Raw genomic sequence first — 20,505 nt, forward strand, 5'->3', positions numbered from 1 at the left:
AGACAATTCCAAGAAGGGGTCCATTTTCTTGAGCCGTCTCGACTCAAGTGCAGTAGGAATCAAGATGAGAAAGCTTCATTGAATTCTTCACATAGCGCCAATTTTGAAGCTACCCTTCACTTTCTGCGTCTCTAATTCTGGCCGATTTGCTTATCAATTTTGTTTGTTATTGTGTCACGCACATGCAAGTCTAGTCCAAGAAGGTGTCTGTTATCATGTTCCTATTCAAGTATTGCAGTCATGCTGCTCTGGAGTAAGACTCCTTTCTTCAAACGAAAAGAAATATTAAAGGGTAAACTACCTTTTAATCATAACTATATTTAAGATTTTCCCTCATAATTTCTCTTACCTTTGACCCTTTACCTTTAGGATTTTTACTCATAACTTCTCAAAGGAAGGGTACGTTTTGATTTCCTTTTTCACTTTTGATTTCTGTTTTATTCTTCAGTTTTATTTATTCTCCTTCCTCAGAAAGCCCTGAGAAGCAACACCACATGCAGCCATGGCCCATGGCTGCAACTTATAGTAGTAATATACTAAAATAAAGAAACCTACTGCCTATAGTAGCAAAAAATTAATTTGTTGGGGTCATCTGAACCCAAGGCTTTCAACATAGAAAGATGCTATCTTGACTTTTTTGATGTGCTATATTTTTTCGGATGACCATCATGGTTTTATTCCAGAAATGAAAAAACAGGCAGAAGATCAAGATTGTGAATCTATGATTTCGTGGGAATTTAATTCTTGAGAGAATCTGTTTTAGGGTGTCCACTAGGTATGCCTCAACTTCATATATTTCCAGCTTTCAGGCCAGTCCTCTACTTTAATTTAGCAAGAAAAGCTTATAGATGCTTATCATCCTTCAGGTTCATGTCACCGTCAAAAAGCAAAAACATGAACTAAGGTCTGCAACCACTGTAGCCAATACATTAATCCTCCTTCCCAGATTAAAACCAAGAAAGAAAAAACTTGTTTCAGTGGCAAGCGTGAGTTTCTGTTCAAGGGAATAGGGATAGCCATTCATCAAGGCTTCTAGTCTAAGTATTTGTTGCTTGGGGACGTGTGTGTTAGCCAAGGATTAATGACTATACCAAATTTTTACATGTCTTTTCCAGTTAAATGAAAAAGCCTGAATTGGCACAAAGAGCATATTATACCACTCAATTGCACATCATCGACTATGAATGAGGGAACGAAGTTGAGACAAAGCGCACAAAATAATTCAAAATAACTTCTATTTATTAGGACACTTTACATCCACAGCTGGGCTCGCTTTTGAATTGTAGGATCGAAAATATGGTCTGCACAAATGTCAGAATGAGCAACACAAGAGCAGCTGCAAATGAGATGATGGACCAGGGGTTATTGAAATAATTCCTCATCAGATGAGCCCTCCAGATGTTCCAACGCCGGCTAGAATACTCGTTCACTTGCTTGAAAACTCTCGAGTAACAGAAGAAATCGTTGGCTGCTTCAGTCTCGACCTCCTTCACAAGACTATTAAACACTGAAGATATCGCTTTATCATCACCTAACCACTTGGTTATAATTTTTTTGTGTCGAAGCTTTTCAACATCCCTTGAGGAATCAATGAGACTATCCATGAACGTGAGATAATCAATTACATATCTTCTATCATACAGTCCATTAATCATGTAAAGTTCAAACCCAATTAAGTTTCTGAAGACGCATTCTGTAACATCATGAACTTCCAGAGTCGGGATTTTCATTACCCCTTTTTCAAAAGCAATATCCAGCCACGATACACTTTTGTTAGCCGTCTCAAACTTTATCCCGGCTTGTTGCAGTTCGCTTGCGCATTTTATGTGCTCGTACACCTCGCCGCTTGTGGAACAATTGTCTTGCGAATCCCCATTCTCTTGGCTTTGATGATCAGCTACTTGTTTTGCGGCAAATGAAAAACAGTGCAAGCTGCTAGTAATTTTGTGTAGCTGGATTGCGGATACCCTTTTCTCCAAATCCCAGCCGCTTGTGGAATAAATGTCACGTGGATGCCCGTTTTCTTGGCTTCGATCATCAGCTGCTGGTTTTGCAGCAAATGACCAACGTACGCTGCCAGCAATTTTATGTAGCTTGATTGAGGATTTTTTCATTAGCTCCAACCACCCGCCTCTTGTAGAACGAAGGCCCTGTGGATCCCCGTTATCTGGGCTTCGATTACCACCTGCTAGTTTTCCAGCAAATGACCAACACCAGCACTCGTGCACTAGGTGAAGAAGATGAACGACATCTCCAACATTTCCAGCAATGTTTGTGGTAGGATTCGGTAATGGTACAGGTTTCTCACCTGGGAAAAAAGAATGCAGAGGTGAATCAGGGAAAATGGCAAGATCAACGAGGTTCTCATCCTCAGCTCCACCTGGTGACTTAGTCATTTCAAACAGACGAACCAGGATTAAGAAAGGCAGTTGATTTTCAAACAATAGTATGTCCCTGAACAGACATCCCATTATCCTACGCTTCAGGAAGATGGGATCACCTTGTTTTGGGCAGTAATTGACGGGATACTCTTTGTACCGGCGCCAACCAGCATATTTCCTCAAAAGCTCAATGATAAAGAACCCGTCAAGTAGCATCATTTCCACAAATTCATCGCTACCAAGACCAATCATATCTTCTTCTGCATACCAACTTCGAGCTCCCTCTTCAAGGGCTTTTAAGGCATTGATGTATCTCTCAGTACTTGATTCGCCTCTTCGAAGGAGAAGCTCTTTCAAGTACCACAGCTTATACGTCTGCGCTTTTACCAAGTTTTCCTTACCGTGATGATAAGGCCCGATAGAGAACATCTGTGGTTCGTATGCCACTTCATTTTGGCTGCGAAGTTTATGATGGACTCTGAAAATCCGTTGCTTGTCAAATGAATTTGATAGCCCAAAAAGCTTTTGATCAATACTAGTTATTACTCCTTTGTGCTCAGACATCTTAGCATATGTTGTTGAGTAGAATCAGAATACCACTGCAGGACCAAAGTGACAGAAAATTAATCACAAAGTTGGTTCAGAAAAGGTAAAGTAGAACAATAATGGCAAGATTAAACTCGCTATTTACTCAACTCTCGTTCAGATTACTTACATCTTACCCGAAAACCAACAATTTGCGTAGTTATCTGCGAGTAATCTTGATTTGCTCGAGTTACAAATGCACTTGAGGCCTGGCCAGGATTTTATAGTGCAGCACGAGCTCGTGAAAAGAATGAATTACTACTTTTTAAGTCTTATTCTTGAGAAGATGCAGATCAGATATGTATTAGCTGATACATCCAAATTGCTACGTAAGATGCCAAGCAATTTCCTTCAGTAAACTACAATGTACAACAGTTCTCGTGGAGAGACGTGCCTCGGAATACCGCCCCTCTCCGTTGACTTGTTGAACAAAAAAAGTATGCCTTACTTAATAATCCAAACACCTCACAATAGACAATAGTGCATATTCATTGGTAGACGGATCTGAATTGTCCAGGCATCGAACCTTCCTTGACGGTGCTAAATACAACTTGACCCGGTGATCCGCAAAGCACATCCGATCCGGGACTCGATCCGAATTAGTGGATATCCGATCCGACGGATCGGGTCACATTCAAGTCAAAGAGTTATGCAGATTAGATTCAAATCATTTTTTAGTGATTCGCAGATATCTAATTTGCCCAGCATAGTATTTTGTTATTTTTAAAAATATTTATACATTAAATTCATGAATTTAAAATAGTTTTATCCCTTGTTTCCTATTTTATTTTTATGTCCTCTTCCAAAACAAGCTTCTTTGTATGCAATATTAAGTTTTTAAACATATTGTCATAAAATTTGTTGACAAAAAATTTGTAAATGAAATATTTGATCTTATTTGTTTGAATCAAAATAAGGAAAAAAATATGGAAGTTACTTTCAATTGCAATAAAAAAAGATTAACTTCGACTAAAAACTTTTTTTATAATTAAAAACTCATACTATGTATTTATATAATATTTAAAAACTCATTTATATAATATTTTTGAAACTCTAATATATTTAAAATTTATTTTATCTTTAGAATTTTTAGTTTTTTTAAAAAAAAATTAAGAATCAAATGCAAATCAGATATCTAATTGATCTGATCCGCATAATACATATATCCACATTAGCAGATTTGAATACAGATCACAAAATGACTAACCCAATTTTTGTGGATATGGTCAAATTTTGGTTCACGGGTCGGATATCCGACCATCCAAAATTTGACCAACAATTGGAAGTAAATTAAGAAATAGTTGTTTGATTTTTCTTTTTCTTTTTGTTTGGTTTGGAAATTCAACTTGTACAAAACCATGGGTAAAGCTTATAGTACAAGTGTGCAGAAGAAAAGTTGCCAATACAGGCACATGAGAACTTTTAGTGTGATAGCCTGTCTGGGAGAATGGGTTGTGTTTGAAATAAAAAATTTTGTGAAATAGTGGGTAAGGATATATTTTAGATGAACATGTACTAAAAAAAACTGTTCTCTTTTTTTTTTTTTGAGAGTAGAAAAGGAAGTTAAAAAATAAATAAATGAAGTGTTCGACTCATATTCTGATGAAAAACACACTTGGATTGAAGTTTTTCTTAGAAAAATTTTTATATTTTCTGTGATAATATTTTTTAATTATTTTTTATCTCATATATATCAAATTGTTACAGAAATTTTCTACAAAAAAAAAATCTCTAGAAATTAGCAATTCAAACAAGGAATTTCATTTGGAAGAAGACAATCTTAATTAGATGGGAAACATGGTGGATAAAATTCTAGAAATAAAGTCTTCTATTTTACTCATGCAACCATTGAAACAAACTAAATATGAACCACAAAAGTACCATGACTTAATCATTTAAGGACCAAACAACAGTCAGTACTGGGAAAGCTTTTTAAGTAGACTCCATACAACCACATTTTTACTAGGCATACTCTTTGTTATGACTTTTTGTTATCGAATATTGATAAACAAGCGTGAAGATTTTGAGATTTTCTTGGGACAAAGTAGGAGAATTGGATAGAGGAAGTAGAGACAGAGTAGGTTTACTGAAAAGAGATTTACTGAAAACTCTATTGCTTCTCCCTTGTTTTCTTTCTTCTTTTATGCTTTTTTTTTTTTATCTACACCATTTCCTTCCATTGCTACTATTCGTTTTATACGTGAAGCAGTATATAGCAAGTCATATGTGAGAAAAGTAAAAGATGAAGTACACTTCTGCGACCTGATCTGAATCCCAGTCACTTATGACAACCAACGGAACGGAGCCAACAGTCACATTTTGAATTCGCTCAAAAGAAAGCAATAAACGTGTAAAATCCATTTATTTATATTATTCTCTTTTTCTGCGAACCATCCATCGAAATTTTGCTGCTTTAATGGACTGCACGTCAACACGTGACCAGGGTCTCTTTAATTTAATGAGCACGAAGACATGTAATTCAGGTGTTAATTTAAAAAAAAAAAAGTAAATTTAATTGGAGAAAGTATATAAATGCAGAGTAAAAAATTTAGGGAACTCATAAATAATTATCACAGTTTGTCCACTTTTGGTCCCTAATCTAAACTTTGCCTCTAATCGATTTCTGAACAATTAAAATTGCACAATTTAAAGAATTACGACCATTTTAGACGTAGGTCTAGCAGGAACCGAAGGGCATTTTTATACAACCTCTCAATCAAAAAGCATAGGGAGCAAAATTTCAAGTTCGGTTTTTCAAAGATTTGTGGAGAAATCTTATGCAGAGGTTAAAGAAAAATGAAGGGTAGGGGGTCGGTTAGAAACAATAATACTTAGATCGAGGATTAAAATTAGACAACGGTGATAGTTTAGGAACTCTCGGATTTTTTGACTAACAAACATAAACATGAATGTGGTAGAGTAATAATTATTAGTATGTGTATTCTATAGCAAGTCTTTTATGATTTTTGTTCTTCTGAAGCAGTATATAGCATTTATTTTAGTATATTACAAGGAGAAAAGAAAATTAAATAAGTGAGCCGTTGGTGAAATATTCGGATGGGAATCCATAGCTCATAAACACGCACGAACATTTGGAAAAAAAAATTCAAAAGATAGAAGACCAGATGAACTGTATTTGTCCTCATTTTATTATGTGAAGGAAGTTTTTGTCTTTCTTTTAGTGAAACAAGAGGTTTTCCATTACAAATTTTTCTTTTTCTTTTTCTTTTTTTTAAGGTCCTTGAACTTGGTGAGTGTCTTTCAATTCTCCCAGAATGTAAGGGGGGAAAAAAGTCTCAACTCGAGAAATAGAGGCAGCTGAATAAATGGTATATATGGGAAGAGAGCACTTCTCACACAAAACATTGTTTAGGAGGCAGCTTTGGGCATAGGAATGTTTGCAAGCTTTGGAATTCCAGCAAGCTTCAAGGTCTGAATTGCTTGCTACATATTTCATGATACGAAATATATTGCTACATATTTCTGCATTGCATTGCTTGGAATTCCAACAAGCCGAAACTTATTTCATGACACGAAAAAAGAGTTCATCAGTAAGTTTGTACACTACCCAAATTGCTAGCAACTTAGGTATTGGCGGAAGAGCCAAGTGGGATTGCCAAATTGTTTGAGAGGGGGAAAGTTTTAATATGTTGGCTGTACTATTCATGGTACGGCAGCAGTCAAGTTTTGACATAGTTACTCTAAACATGCACCTTATCTACGAGTAGGATTCTTGACAGGGACAGTGAAGATAATACTGAAGGCAAAAATACATTAGTGAGATTTCACAGGAAATTGGCAGCATTTTAAATAAATGAACTTAATCATCACCTACAATTAAATGTGTACCTAAGAAAACTGTCATCTGTACTTTTATTGTTACTAAAAAACCGATTGGTGAAAATACTACCAACTTATAACATTGAGAATTGAGTATCTAGTAGTATACCTAAAAAAGGAAAAAAAAATTCCATTTGAGTACCACCTATTAAGATTGAGAACCCTAGGAACATACTACTAATATCTCCAAAGCTCATCAAAATTCAGCATAATCATGCCACATGTAAAAGTCGGGGTACATGATATACATGGATAAGGAAATTGTGGGCTAATGTTGAGGCAACAAAATAAATCAAAATGTGGAATCTCTTATCTATTTAAGTAGTTTTGCTATGTTTTACTTGTACCTAAAACTATTACATTCTACAATTAAAGCATGTGGTTATTGTTATGAGCTTGTAACTTCGATTCCTTAGTATCAACTTGCGTTTAGTTTTAGTTGAGTATCAAGCTATGCAAAACATACTTAGATAAGTTTGGTAATCACACCGAATTACGTTCACATAGTATAAGTCCACCTATAAACAGCAACTCCAAGTTATAGTATTTTTAAATAATAGATATAAACATGAAAATCCTTAAAATTAAGGAGATGAATTATTTATTAGTTTGTTTTTGTCGCTTAAGTTTTACATCACTTAGGGTGCATTTGATAAAACTGAAATCTAAAAACTGAAACCTGAAATCTGAAATATGAAATCTAAATCCATTAAATTATTGAACTATTAAATATTAAATCTAACACATTTGGGCGTACATAATATTCATTGATAAGCGAATAGCTTATCACTTATTTTTGGGAGCAAGTTTTGTCTAAAAAATTCAGTGTCACTTAATTAATTTAGATGTTTAATTTTTTGTTATCAAACGTGTTTGAACATGTTAAGATTTGAATTCATTAAGTTTAAGTGCTGAATTGGATTATCAAACATGGTCTTAGTATAAGATTTTGCATATAGTATATTTCAAGGCAGGTAAACATAATAATGTTTGATGGTACAAGAAAATTTTAGATGAAAATTATATAAAAGTCATATAAATTGAATATACTAATATTAGTTATAGGTATTTGTGACAGGTGCCGAACCTGTACAATAATAAATACCTACTCGAGAAAAATACAGATTTTGTATATAACAGTGAGTAGGGTCAAATCCACAGGGATTGGGGATAATTCGTTTCTTCTAGAGTTCAAAGGATGGGGGTTTTTGGATTAAATGCTAACTAAATAAATTAAATGCAGAAAATAATTAATTGACAGAAATAATTGGGAGAATTCTAGCCAAGGATACACTTCAGAATGGTTCATACACTGATCATCGATGCATAGGTAATTCCACATTTATATAGTTAAGGTACGACCGTTAACTATTTCTCTAACCCAGAAACAACCCTAGGTACGACCATAGGATTTAATTTCTTGATTGCATTAAAAATTAGAAAGGCCCAATCCTAACTAATAAACACGTTACGAGGGTTTATTTAAATTAGATCATATGTTCCCCTGACATAAACCTAATTACGCCAGTTGCTACTAAGATAGAGATAACGAACAATTACGGATTTAATTACCCCTATATTAGCAAAATAGCCTATATGAATAATTAATTATTGCGCACTAATCAATCATACACAAGGGCTATAACAATTAAAAACAGGAAACACATAAATACCAATAAATGAGGAAGCGATTAAAATAAATTTGATCTCACAATAATTGCAGAACCAAATCCTCAGTTGTCCCTTGACTAGAATTAAGAAGCTAGTTCTCCATTAATGGTTAATGGAGAACCAGCCGTCCAAGAATAAAAATAATAGCCGAGCTTTTCTAATGTTTTCCTCCCCTTTAAAAGTCGGCTCAGGAGGAAAAATAAAAGACCTAAGTGCCTGCGAATTTGTTGCTGGCCCCAACTCTTAATCACGCGGGATCCGGCCTTGTTCCCTCTTATTTACTTTCTAAAAACACATTCAACTTCCTCTCTCACAATTCGTAGTGATTGATTCCAAAGAAATCTCCTACCATAGGAAAACTACTTCCTAAAAGATAGCAAAACAAAGTGCTTAAAAGCCTCCTAAACCAACCCAATTACTAATTAGAAACTTGGCAGATAATATCATCTTCCAGTTATGATGACGACTCCCACTTGAATTAGGATACTACCCCGCATAGAATCCCGCACACTCCGAACTTGATTGATGTCTTCTCACGCGTCCACACTTACTTGGAGGAAAATCTTCTAAAAGCTACTATTTCTGCACTTTCCTTCTCCAATTGGATAAATATCCCCTAAACATACAATTCAAACAAAATATGTCCATTAATGCAATATCCAATCCAATAAGAAAAGGAAATTATAACAAAATTAATGCTAAATTAGCGTTCTATCAATTTGCGCTTTACATGGTATGGGCTTCCTAAGGAAATGTCGAGAATAACCTTATTTAAAAATTAAAATGATTGAAATGACCAAAATAAATAAATATAATATACATGACACTTTAACTGCTTATGATTTTGTATTTTACTCCATAATCCCATTATATTTTAATGCTATACCACATAACCCACAAATGATTTTCAAAATACATAATCCCTTATAGTTAATTAATAATTTTAAACTTTACAGATGAGTACATTTGACATCTGAGTTGATTTTATTATGAAATATAAATTTCGTCATTTTGACATTTTAGTCCAAATTATGAAAAGATTATATACATTTTAGTCCAAATAAAGTCTTCTATTTTACTCATGCAACCATTGAAACAAACTAAATATGAACCACAAAAGTACCATGACTTAATCATTTAAGGACCAAACAACAGTCAGTACTGGGAAAGCTTTTTAAGTAGACTCCATACAACCAATTTTTACTGCACATACTCTTTTGTTATGACTTTTTGTTATCGAATATTGATAAACAACAGGCGTGAATATTGTGAGATTTTTCTTGGGACAAAGTAGGAGAATTCGATAGAGGAAGTAGAGACAAAGTAGGTAAATAAGGAGTGAGGCCATAAAATCTGATAGATTTTGTTTGGATATGTTATTTTTCTCTCCAAACAATTTTTTACTTGCATCATACATATGGTTTCTTCAGTTACATTTTTTTTAAATCTTTTCAATGATTTTTTTAATCTCACTTTCTACACATAATAAAAAAAATACTACAATAATACTTGAAAAAAATTCAAAAATCTCCTATATTTGCTATTTATACTTCCGACGCACAATTCTTGATCTTCTTCCAAAAAGACTTTCTTTATGTTTTACCATGTAGCCCAAGAAAAACTGAACAGTACTCTCATAACTACACACTAATGATCCGCAATTTTTTTTCAATTTATTTTAAGGATAAATCACTTTTTATCCCCCTGTAATTTGGTGATTTATTACATAATTCCCCTATCATTTTAAAAATGTAGATATAAACCCCCCTCCCCGATGGTTTGGGTTAATTTGTCACCATTAATTTTTTTCGTTCAAACTAACCGTCAATCGTAAAAAATCAAAATCAAACTAATAAATTTTGGAGAGGAGAACATATAGTTGAATCAAGTGGTGGGAGTACTAACTAAAAATTAAAAAAAAATGGATAATGTGATAGACGGGTAACGAAATTTGGATCCTAATGTGTGTCGGAAAACTCTTGCAGGCCCATGATAGGAACTACACACATGGCCCAACTGACGGAAACGAATTTTAATCATGGCCCACGATAGGAACTGCATAATAATAGTATTATTGATTTTAATCATGATTCTATATCTTAATAAATACTATTAAAAATGATTTTTTGTACTACTATGACCGGAGAGTCACACCTGCTTGCCCATGGGGAGTCATTGCACGAGGAATTGGCTCATCTCTAGTGGATTCTCTCTCCATTTTTTATAATATATATTTAGATATATGACATGTATTTTTATTTATTAGGAAGGAACATGATTATTTTAAATTTAACTAATACTAACTCTTATTAATAAATAAAGGCGCATGTCATGCATCTGAATATACATTGCGAGAAGGCCTCAGGAGAAACAAGAGACCAGACGGAATCCCCTCAACAACAGCAACATATCGAAGGCCTCATGAGACTAAGGTTTGCAACACAAAAGAGCAAATACACTCCTCAATTTGGGATAGGTGTCACTATAACAATGGACAATCAAAACATGATACGAGGGTGGATGTTGCAAGAACGAAGTTCTGGACACCAGGTCCTGGATGAGCTCGTAGCAATCAAACTACTGATGAGTAAAGCTGCTGTCCAGAAGTTGGAGAAGATTGAAGTGCAAATCCAGAACAAGGTAACGTTTACTCTCCTCCAGCAAAGGAAATCTCAGGAAATGCGAATGCTCACCCTGATGGAGGATATCTATAGTCTTAAGTCTTTGTTTCGTATGTGCTCCTTTTGTTTAATTAATAGGAATCTTAACCATATTACTCATAGGATAAGCGTGCAAGCGCTAGACTTTGTTGTTGATCAGGAATTTTGGATTCCTCAGTGTTAGTATGCACTGGTTGTAAAGTTCACTCAAGTCTTTACTTGAAACTGTAAATGTTCTTTTCATCTATAAAATCATATATCGTTTCGACAAAAAAAAAAAGAATATACATTGCGAGAATGGAGAGAGAATTCATTAGAGATGAGCCAAGTCCATTATGTGGAACCTAACTGCAATCATCTCAAACAATTATGTCCAAATTTAACAATGGGCCTGCAAAAATCCTATACTTAGCTCTTATGGGAATTCGATTCTTTATGATTTTTGGGACAAACTCTATTTGCACTTCCAAATTTGTATTGTTTTTTCATTTTGTATCATAAACTTTAATTTTAAACATTTTACACTTTAACCTTTCAATTTTAAATACTTTACATCCTAAACTCTCAAATTTATCCCATTTAAGTCTAATCAATGTCATTGTTAGCAAAATGAATAAGAAAAAAAATGATGCGAATTGATGACATTGTATCATTTTATTCTAGTTGTGATTCTTTAGCTCTTTTTGACCACATCAACATATTATCATTGAATTATATGGTCCTAATCACTAATACTTTTAGCAAAATTAACAAAATAAGAGATGGAACAAATTAATGACAATATATCATTTTTTGTTCTAACTGTAATCCCTTAGCTTATTTTGGCCACTTTCAACATAATATCATTAATTTATAGGGTCTTCTATTTCGTTAATTTTAGTAATGTTGTCATTGATTGAATTTAAATGAGATAAACTTAAAAGTTTATGGTACAAAATGTCCAAAATTAAGAGTTTAAAGTATAAGGTATCCAAAATTAAAGTTTAGGATGCAATGAAGTGGAGTTAATGATTTTTACGGTAATATCACCTCCAATTGAACTAGAGTTTAGTTAAGGAGCAATAAAAATTTGCAACAAAAAATAAGAGATGGAGACTAAGTAGAATCTAAATACTCAAATACAATTTGGGATATACTTGAGAAAGCGAGAAGGGATCCCAAATTGTTAAACTTAGTAGTTAAGACTCAAGTTGGTATCAGAGCGATTAGGTTAGTGGTTTTGAGTCGGGACTACGTAAGGAGGTGTAGGTATTAAGTGTTGCATAAGACTAAGGTTTTGGTAATTCAATTCAGCATTTAAATTTAATGGGTTCAATTAATATGTTCAGTTGCGTTTGATAATTAAAATAGAACATCTGAATTAGTTAAATGGTACTGAATTTTCTAAATAAAACTTGGTTCCAAAAATAAGTGATAAACTATTCTTTTTTTTTTTTGCGGCAACAATAATATTCCTATAATCTAATATATTCTATTCACTAGCAGGTATAGAGACCTGGTTAGACTAAAGTGGTGCTCTGACACTTCCTTTAGATTTTTTTTTACTATAAGTGGAGTTTAAACCCTCGAACTACAGTCCAAAAAGCGTCTTAGTCCTTTTTTTGTGGTTACTGAGCCAAAGTTGATAGGGTGTTAATTGTTAGTAATTTTATTGTTAATTTTCCTCTTTGTCCTTACCAAATATTGCTTAATTGTTAACATATACTTATATTTGGTATTTGGACCTATCTACAGGAAATGAAACTAAAAAGTGCTAAAAAGGGGACCTATTGGAGAAAATTGCTACACACTTGGGAGACCCCTAAAAGCTGCACAAACCCTGGCCCACATGGTGCCACAGATGGATTGCATTTCTTTTGCTGATTAAGAATGGTCTGGGCTTTGGAGTCTTTTATGAACAATAGGAAATGAAAAGAGGAAAATTTGGCAGAGCCTTTTTTTTTTTGTCGAAACATTAGCTTTATATATATATATCCGTAAACTTTACAGTATTTGGACAAGGGTCCAATCAAACGGACAAACTATCCCACAAGATCACTGATGCCTAGCATCTAAGATTGGGATTTACCCATTCTTCATCTACCCAGATGTTTAGAGCATAAATGCTCAACTTAATACATTCTAATTTCCTAGAGTTGGCAAAAAGATGGAACACTGATGAAACAAAGTACAGATTGATCTAATGTCCTCTATTAATGTAGCCATCTGCTGATTGTTGAGCCTTGATTCCTTTATGGCATCTACCAGCTTGTGGTTGTCCAGTTCCATTCTGATGTTCCTCCAACCTTGGCTTCCAGCTTTCAGTAGAGCTAGCCTAACTGCAACAGCCTGGTCTTGTAAAGTGTCGCCTGATGAACATTCTCTAAGTGCCCAAATTGCTTGCAATCTTCCCATGTTGTCTATTGCTGAGATTCCGATCCCTACTACTGCTTGTCCTTTGTCCAGACTGGTGTGGATCTTTAATATCAATCCAAAATGGCTCTCATTTTGATCTTGATCATACCATTGCTGTAGCTCTGTTTCTTGAGTGTTCTTCCTTGAATCTTTCCCTTTGTTAGCTTCATCAAATTCTATCCATTCCTTTAGCACCTTCTCTATTATCTTAAAAGGCTCCTTCTCCTTATGGTTAAACTCTATGTCGTTCCTAGCTTTCCATATCTGCCAGAGTATGTTTATGGTGAGATTGACTTGATCCTCAACACCTCTGCTGTCTTGAGCTTACTGAATTGCTATCCACCATTTGGTAAAGCAGTCTGATAGATGTGCTATTCCATCCCACTGCACTGGTGCCATTTTCCAGATTTCCTTGACCTTGTTGCATTGGAACAACATGTGCTCAATTGTTTCTTCCTTCTCCCCGCATCCGGTACATATGGGATTCCCTTGCCTTGTTCTAGTATAGATTGTCTCTCTGACTGGGATACCACTGTGCAGGCATTTCCAAATGAAAACCTTCATTTTCTGACTTACATTCTGCTGCCACAATGAATTCCAAATCCTAGGATTGGTTCCTTCATAGCTTGTTCCAGCTTCCTTCCGCCTTCTTGATCTCTCTACTTCTTTTTTCTTCATCCAAGTCTTGTATCCAGATTGAACCGAATATGTCCATTTTGAGAGTGCTTCCACCAGTAGCTGTCCTCTATTCCAGTCATACTTATTGGTATGCTCAGTATTCTCTCAGCATCTTGTGGGTTGAAAGTTTTGAATACCAGCACTCTATTCCATCTATTATTCCTGATCAGATCAGAAACATACTCCAGTTGACACCCCTGTGGTTGAAATGATGTTGGTCTCCTGACGGGTATTTTACATACGTGCAAGCTAAAAAATACCGAATTACACCCGTTCACTGCAAGTATACAGATCAACTAGTAGTTTAGGGTATATATCGGGTCGATCCCACAGGGAAGAGTGAACAATTACCGGTATTACTAAAGCTTCTCTATTATTTAGACTATCAATAAATTATAACAAATTTAACCTACTGAAATTATACAAAATGACAAATGAAAGCTCCTTAGGTTGTGGTATCCCCAACTACTCATGCAAGTGCTATATTTGGATCATTAATTACTACATCTAGGCTAGTTATGGTGTAATTTCCTTATGCATTTGAATCCTACTTTCGTAGTGAATCAATTATACTTATAACTAATCCATACCTATTCTCATGGTTATGAAATTAGTTACAAGTTCATTTCTTCAATGAAATTACATGAAATAAATCACTAAAAACCACATAGATGCACCTCTACTTTCGTGAGTGTACTTCCTATGTTTAGCACTTCTTGAACTAGTGTTAAATCTCAATTTTCATTGCAGAAACAACACCTTAGATAATCACAATTAATGGTACCAGATTAATCATGATTTAAAGAGCCAAAGTGCTAAATAACTTGCTCAAATCGTAGCAATCAAATAACCAAACAATTAACACTAACAATCATAGAAAGTTCAACCAAACCCAAGGTATAAACTTTAGAAACACATAATGAACACAAAATCCAGAACTTGTATATTAACTAAACTTGGAATCAAATACAAAAGATAAAGAATTTGGAAGGAATACAACCCTTGTCACATGAGCTTTCTTCCTTGCCTTCTTCATCATTCATCTTCATCCTAATCTAGATAATAAACAAGAATGGAAAAGCTACACTACTCTATACTAAGCTAAACTAACACCAGGGAGATGAAAGAGCTACATTTCTGCAGACTCAAGCTTTCTCCCGTAGCTCACTCTCTATTTTTCTGCTATGGACTCCCATTTCCTCTCTTTTTAATGAATTTGGCTTTTTTATCATGAAAGGTGGTCAAGAAATGAGGATTACATCTCCCTTTTACAGTTGGGAATGTTTCTCACATGTCTTGCAACGCATGTGAGTTGGTGGGGGTGAAATTGAGTTTTACGCGTACAGAGCAGCCTTTTCTGACCACAATCCGGCCAGGAATCCGGCCAAATTCAGGCCGGATTGCTACAGTAAATCTGGGCTGCTACAGTGATCCGAGCTGCTACAGTACCTCGGATCCACTAACCCAGAAACAACCGAAGGTTCGGATGAATAGTGGATCCGAGTGTGGATCACTTGCTCTGTTTTTGGCCCAACTTCAACCAATCTTTTCTTGATGTTAGAGGCTGAACCAGCTCATGTCTAAAACACGAAAGTTGTAGCCTTTTGAGTTATCTTTCTAATGCATCAAGAATCATCTCATTTGGATCTGTGTAGGCTGAGAAATGACCGAAACACCCTTGACTGCTCATTGCCCTGTTTCAGCTTCGACCAGTAGACATTTGCTATTGTAATTCGGCATTTTGACCTGGAAAACCTTCAAACTGGATTTAGATGTCTTCACCAAAGTTGTAGATCTATCTCTTATCTTCAAATGGGTTCAAGAATCATCCCAATCCGATCATTGTAACTCAAGTTATAGCCGAAATACGAAAATGTGTCAAAACTGTCAAAATACACAAAATCCAAGTAAAAAGTGATAAAAACCTCATTTAATCATTTAAAAGCATTTTTCACCAATTATAACCAAAATGATTCATTTTCTTCCAATAATATAACCAAAGTGACTAAAAATAATATAAAATGTCATACAATTATCACGTAAATTAGTCACTTATCAAACTCCCCCACACTTAAATCATTGCTTGTCCTCAAGCAATTCACACATAATCAAATGCAATGATTCAAGAGGTGAAACAATATATGCACTTTGTCCAATTTAATTCCTCAAGACTTGGAAAATAATCATTATACAATTATTCAATTTACATTAAATACTCATAATATCAAGTAAAGGAAAGATAATTATACCCTAAATTCAACAAGTTAAACTTAATCTCTTACCCTAACTTAATTTTACAAATAAGCAAATCACATAGTCAATTTATAGCCTTCCTCCTCCTTATAATCATCTTTTTCTCAAAATTCTATAATTAAGAGGGATTTATTCACACAAATTTTACTTAAATAGTGAGAATGCCTTTTTACGCGAAAATCGACACTTTTAGGTGAAGATCCCCGGTTACTCAACATTTCACTTATTCAAGTTGCTAATGCATACTCTTAATTCAAGTACCTTTTTACACGAATGTCGACATTTGTAGATGCCAACCCCCGGTTACTCTGTACGAGAATCATTGGAGTAGAACAATTTTTATTTACTTTCTTTTCTTCTCTTTTTTTTCTACTTTTTTTTTCTTTTTCAGAAATAAAGGACAATAAATAGATATTCCCTCTTAGAAAATATATAAGAATAATCAAAGGAGGAATATAACCTTTATCGACTATATCAATCACTTACTTGCAAAATTAAGTAAAGAGAAGAAATCTCATTAAACATGTAAAATTATAGGCATAATTTTCCTCACTTTACCAAATATACTTTCTAAAATGTAAAAATTCTAATTGCATAATACTATTTCCAAGTTAAATGAGGACTAAACCTTCCAAAATACACATAAAGTTTCAACAATTGGAAGAATAAAACACTTAAGGTTGGAATACTTTGCCCTTTTTGAATGAAAATGCAAAAATTTGAAGAACTTTTGGGCCATAGTGAAATATTGGAAAAGATTTTAGAAAAATTTTTACAGAGTTTCTCCTTATAAATGGATGAAAACTCCCTGCCAACAAACCTATTTTCTAACAAATTATCCACATGGCAAGCATTTCAAACACAATTCCAACATTTCTAAACATTTAGATTCATAAAATATCATCACATGGCAAGTAAATGCAAGTCCAGTATTTTCCTCCCCCACACTTAAACTTCACATTGTCCTCAATGTGAGAAAAGGAAAATAAATAAAGAGTAAAAGAAAATACTGCTCAATTGAACTTGCGCAATCCGAATCCATGTCCAAGTGATGAATTTCCAACCGTATTTGAGAAAGAATGGAGAGTTCACTTATTGCACCCTGAAAAAGACAAAATCAAAACAAATAAATTTCTTAAAAATAAAAGGTTGCAATCAACAAAATCATGCAATTCAAGGAAAAAGGAAAAATGATCAAGCATGTGGAACCATACAATGTTCAAGGGATAAAAACATGAAATGAGCTAATCTTTGCTAATCAAATATATGCATTAGTATCCAAAGCAAAGGGAAGCTAATTTCACACAAAAAATCCACAATCATGAACAAAATAAGTTCCATTTATACATTTTGCCATCAATGATCAAATCCCTTCAAGTACAAAAGTAATCTCAAAATGGAGACAAACACACCAAACCAAAATATAAATGACCTTCGTGAAAATTCATGAAATACTAAAAGCTATTGAACCCACAAAAATTGTAAGTTCATTTATGAATTTCATCAATTAAGGCCATCTTCAATTCACCTCTTCTTTTAGAATTACCTAAGAATTCAAGAAATCATTCAATCAAGCACCTTTTCATTCATTAGGTAATCTAAATTACTCACATGAATATCAAAAACTCCCACTAAGCTAATTAAAATGCTACATTGGCCACTTAATATGCAACTTGGTCACCAAGCCAAATTAAGCATAAAATTAGCAAAAATTCACCAAATAATCACAAACTCATGAGTTAAATATCACCAATAATCATCAATAAGCTTAATAAGCATAATGTAAAGCACCAAACTTCACAAAATGAAAAAAATTTGAAATTGCCCAAAAATAGAAAAAAAAAATTGGCAAAATTCAAATGACAACATTTGGTGAAAATTTGTTACCTCAAACTTGTTGGTTGATGATTATGGATGCCAATGGTGAAGAAACCCCCAAAAATTTCACTCCAATTCGGCCTCAAATGAAGAGTTCAAAAATTTGAAACCCTTGTTCTTCTCAAGCTCAAATCCGAATTTAGACTTGTTTTTGAAGAATTTTTAGCTATGAAATCATCTCTCAAGTGAAAAGGGAGTGTTTTGGTATAGTTGGTTTGAAAATTGGATGGTGAAAAGAGTGAGTTTAGTGAGTAGTGTGTGTTTTAGGTGTTAGTGTGTGAGTTGGGTTGAAGAAGAAGGGAGAAAAATTGTGAGGAATCCGTGAAACGGATTCATCTTACGCTGGTTACTGTTCACAATCCGGCCAGAAATTGGAGGGATTCGTGGAGGGATTCTGGGCAGAATTTTTTTTTTTTACTGTTGCATATCCGGCCAGTTTTCAGGCCGGATTTTCGGCCGGATTCTGTCCAGAATGCTTGAAAAAATTTTCTTTTCTCCCCTGACTATCCGGCCTTCAATCCGGCCAACATTTGGCCAGATTTGCTGCAGAAAAAGCTGTTTTCTGCAGTTTTTCCTCCAAATTTGCTTGGCCAACCTTCCATATTCAACCTACTTCATGTTCTTTGAATAAAATTCAAATTTAACATGATCATGCATGAATATAACTTAAACATGAAACACTTTAAATGCATGAAATGCAGCAATTGAACATGAAAACTCCCTTTTTGCCTTAATATAAACACCTTTGCAATTGAGATCATTTGCATGAACTCTTGCCATTGCCACCTACAAAACACACAAAAACATTAATCGAAGAACTAAAACTTACTAAAAACAAGCCAACATGAAGAAAAGTGGAGTTGAAAAGTGATCCAAGCCTTCGTTTTTAAAAGGATCCGAGGTCGTTTTTGAAAGGATCCGAGGTCGGATCAGTGTGAGTGAGCTCGGATCAAGAAGTTCGAATTTTTTTCTGATTGCAGAAGTGGATCCGAGGCCTCGGATCCATATGGATCCGAGTTCGGATCCATTGAATCTGCACTTATTGCAGAATTTTTACAATTTTCAGTTTGACCCCAATTATTCAAAATACACCCTAGATCATTTCTATGTCAAAATAAACCATTCACGCACATGTAAAATGATCTAAACATGCATTCTAAACCTCTTTAATGCATCAAAAACCACAATTACTGAATTTGAGGTATTGAGATCTTTGATCAAATTTCGCCTTTTTCACCTCATTTGGTCACTTTTCCAAAACCTACAAATGAAAAACAACAAAATTACTCAAACTTATGCTTTAAACATAAAATCACTCCAAAGTAACACTAACTTAAACAAGCATTGGGTTGCCTCCCAATAAGCGCTTCTTTAAAGTCAATAGCTTGACTATTTCACCTCATTTTTTCAAGGAGGCTTTGTTAGCGAATAATCCACCATTTTTGGTCGTGGTGGATCATTAAATGGTGACTTTATAGTAAAAGCCACATGATCTAATGATGTGAGAAATGAAAGTGACTTACATATTCCAAATGTTTCATAGATCTTACATTGAATATGCACCACTTGAGAACTTACCAAAGGAAATGCCATGAAAGTATCTTGGGCAGGAATATCTTTAAAACCTGTACTTTTTATACACTCCTCAAGAGGGGTGAAAATTGAGCAATTAAAACTCACCTCTTGAGATTCAAAGTTAGTTCCAAAGATATTATCATGTGAAATGGATATTTGCTCATTAAAACACTCTTGAGATTCATCATTTTCATCAAAATGCAACCCATTTTCACATACAACATTCCCATCATTCATGCTAGGATCATTTTGCAAATTATTAGAAGAAATAACTTCACACAATGCACTCAATTGCTCATGTATTCTACCAAAGTAAGAAGCTAATTCATCTATTCTTTCCTCAATCCTATCAAAACGATCGGAAGTTGCATTTGTTAGCTTTTCTATTGCTAAATCAAATTGATTAGAAAAATTTTCTACAGCTAGCTCCCAAGATGCATTAGAATCATTAGCTAATGGTTCACTTTCTAACTCCCAAGGTAGAGGTGTATTAGCTAACTTCTCTATTGCCAACTCCCAAGATGGTTTTGATTCATATTGGACACTTTCAGGTTGGTGATCATAAAAATATGAATTATCACTATAAGTAC

At 34.3% G+C, this 20,505-nt stretch overlaps 1 protein-coding gene across 4 annotated transcripts in view; it reads right to left on the reverse strand.

Moving 5' to 3' along the window:
• Positions 1-1,115: 1,115 nt before the first annotated feature.
• The window catches only part of LOC113779069 (UPF0481 protein At3g47200-like), a 94,317-nt gene continuing 74,927 nt past the window's right edge, over positions 1,116-20,505 (reverse strand). Inside the window, exons 2-3 of one of the 4 annotated variants that reach the window (XM_027324496.1) lie at positions 2,501-2,980; positions 1,116-2,308 (exon numbers count right to left, since the gene is read on the reverse strand). In XM_027324496.1, coding sequence (XP_027180297.1) covers positions 1,242-2,308; positions 2,501-2,945 — 1,512 coding nt within the window. In that variant the 5' untranslated portion in view covers positions 2,946-2,980 and the 3' untranslated portion in view covers positions 1,116-1,241. Of the gene's footprint in view, positions 2,981-3,096; positions 3,369-20,505 lie in introns of those variants that run through there. The other 3 variants (XM_027324495.1, XM_027324494.1, XM_027324493.1) reach the window with 3 other exon arrangements.

Source organism: Coffea eugenioides, chromosome 8 (assembly GCF_003713205.1).
Source record: "Coffea eugenioides isolate CCC68of chromosome 8, Ceug_1.0, whole genome shotgun sequence".
In the NCBI taxonomy this organism is placed as follows: Eukaryota; Viridiplantae; Streptophyta; class Magnoliopsida; order Gentianales; family Rubiaceae; genus Coffea; species Coffea eugenioides.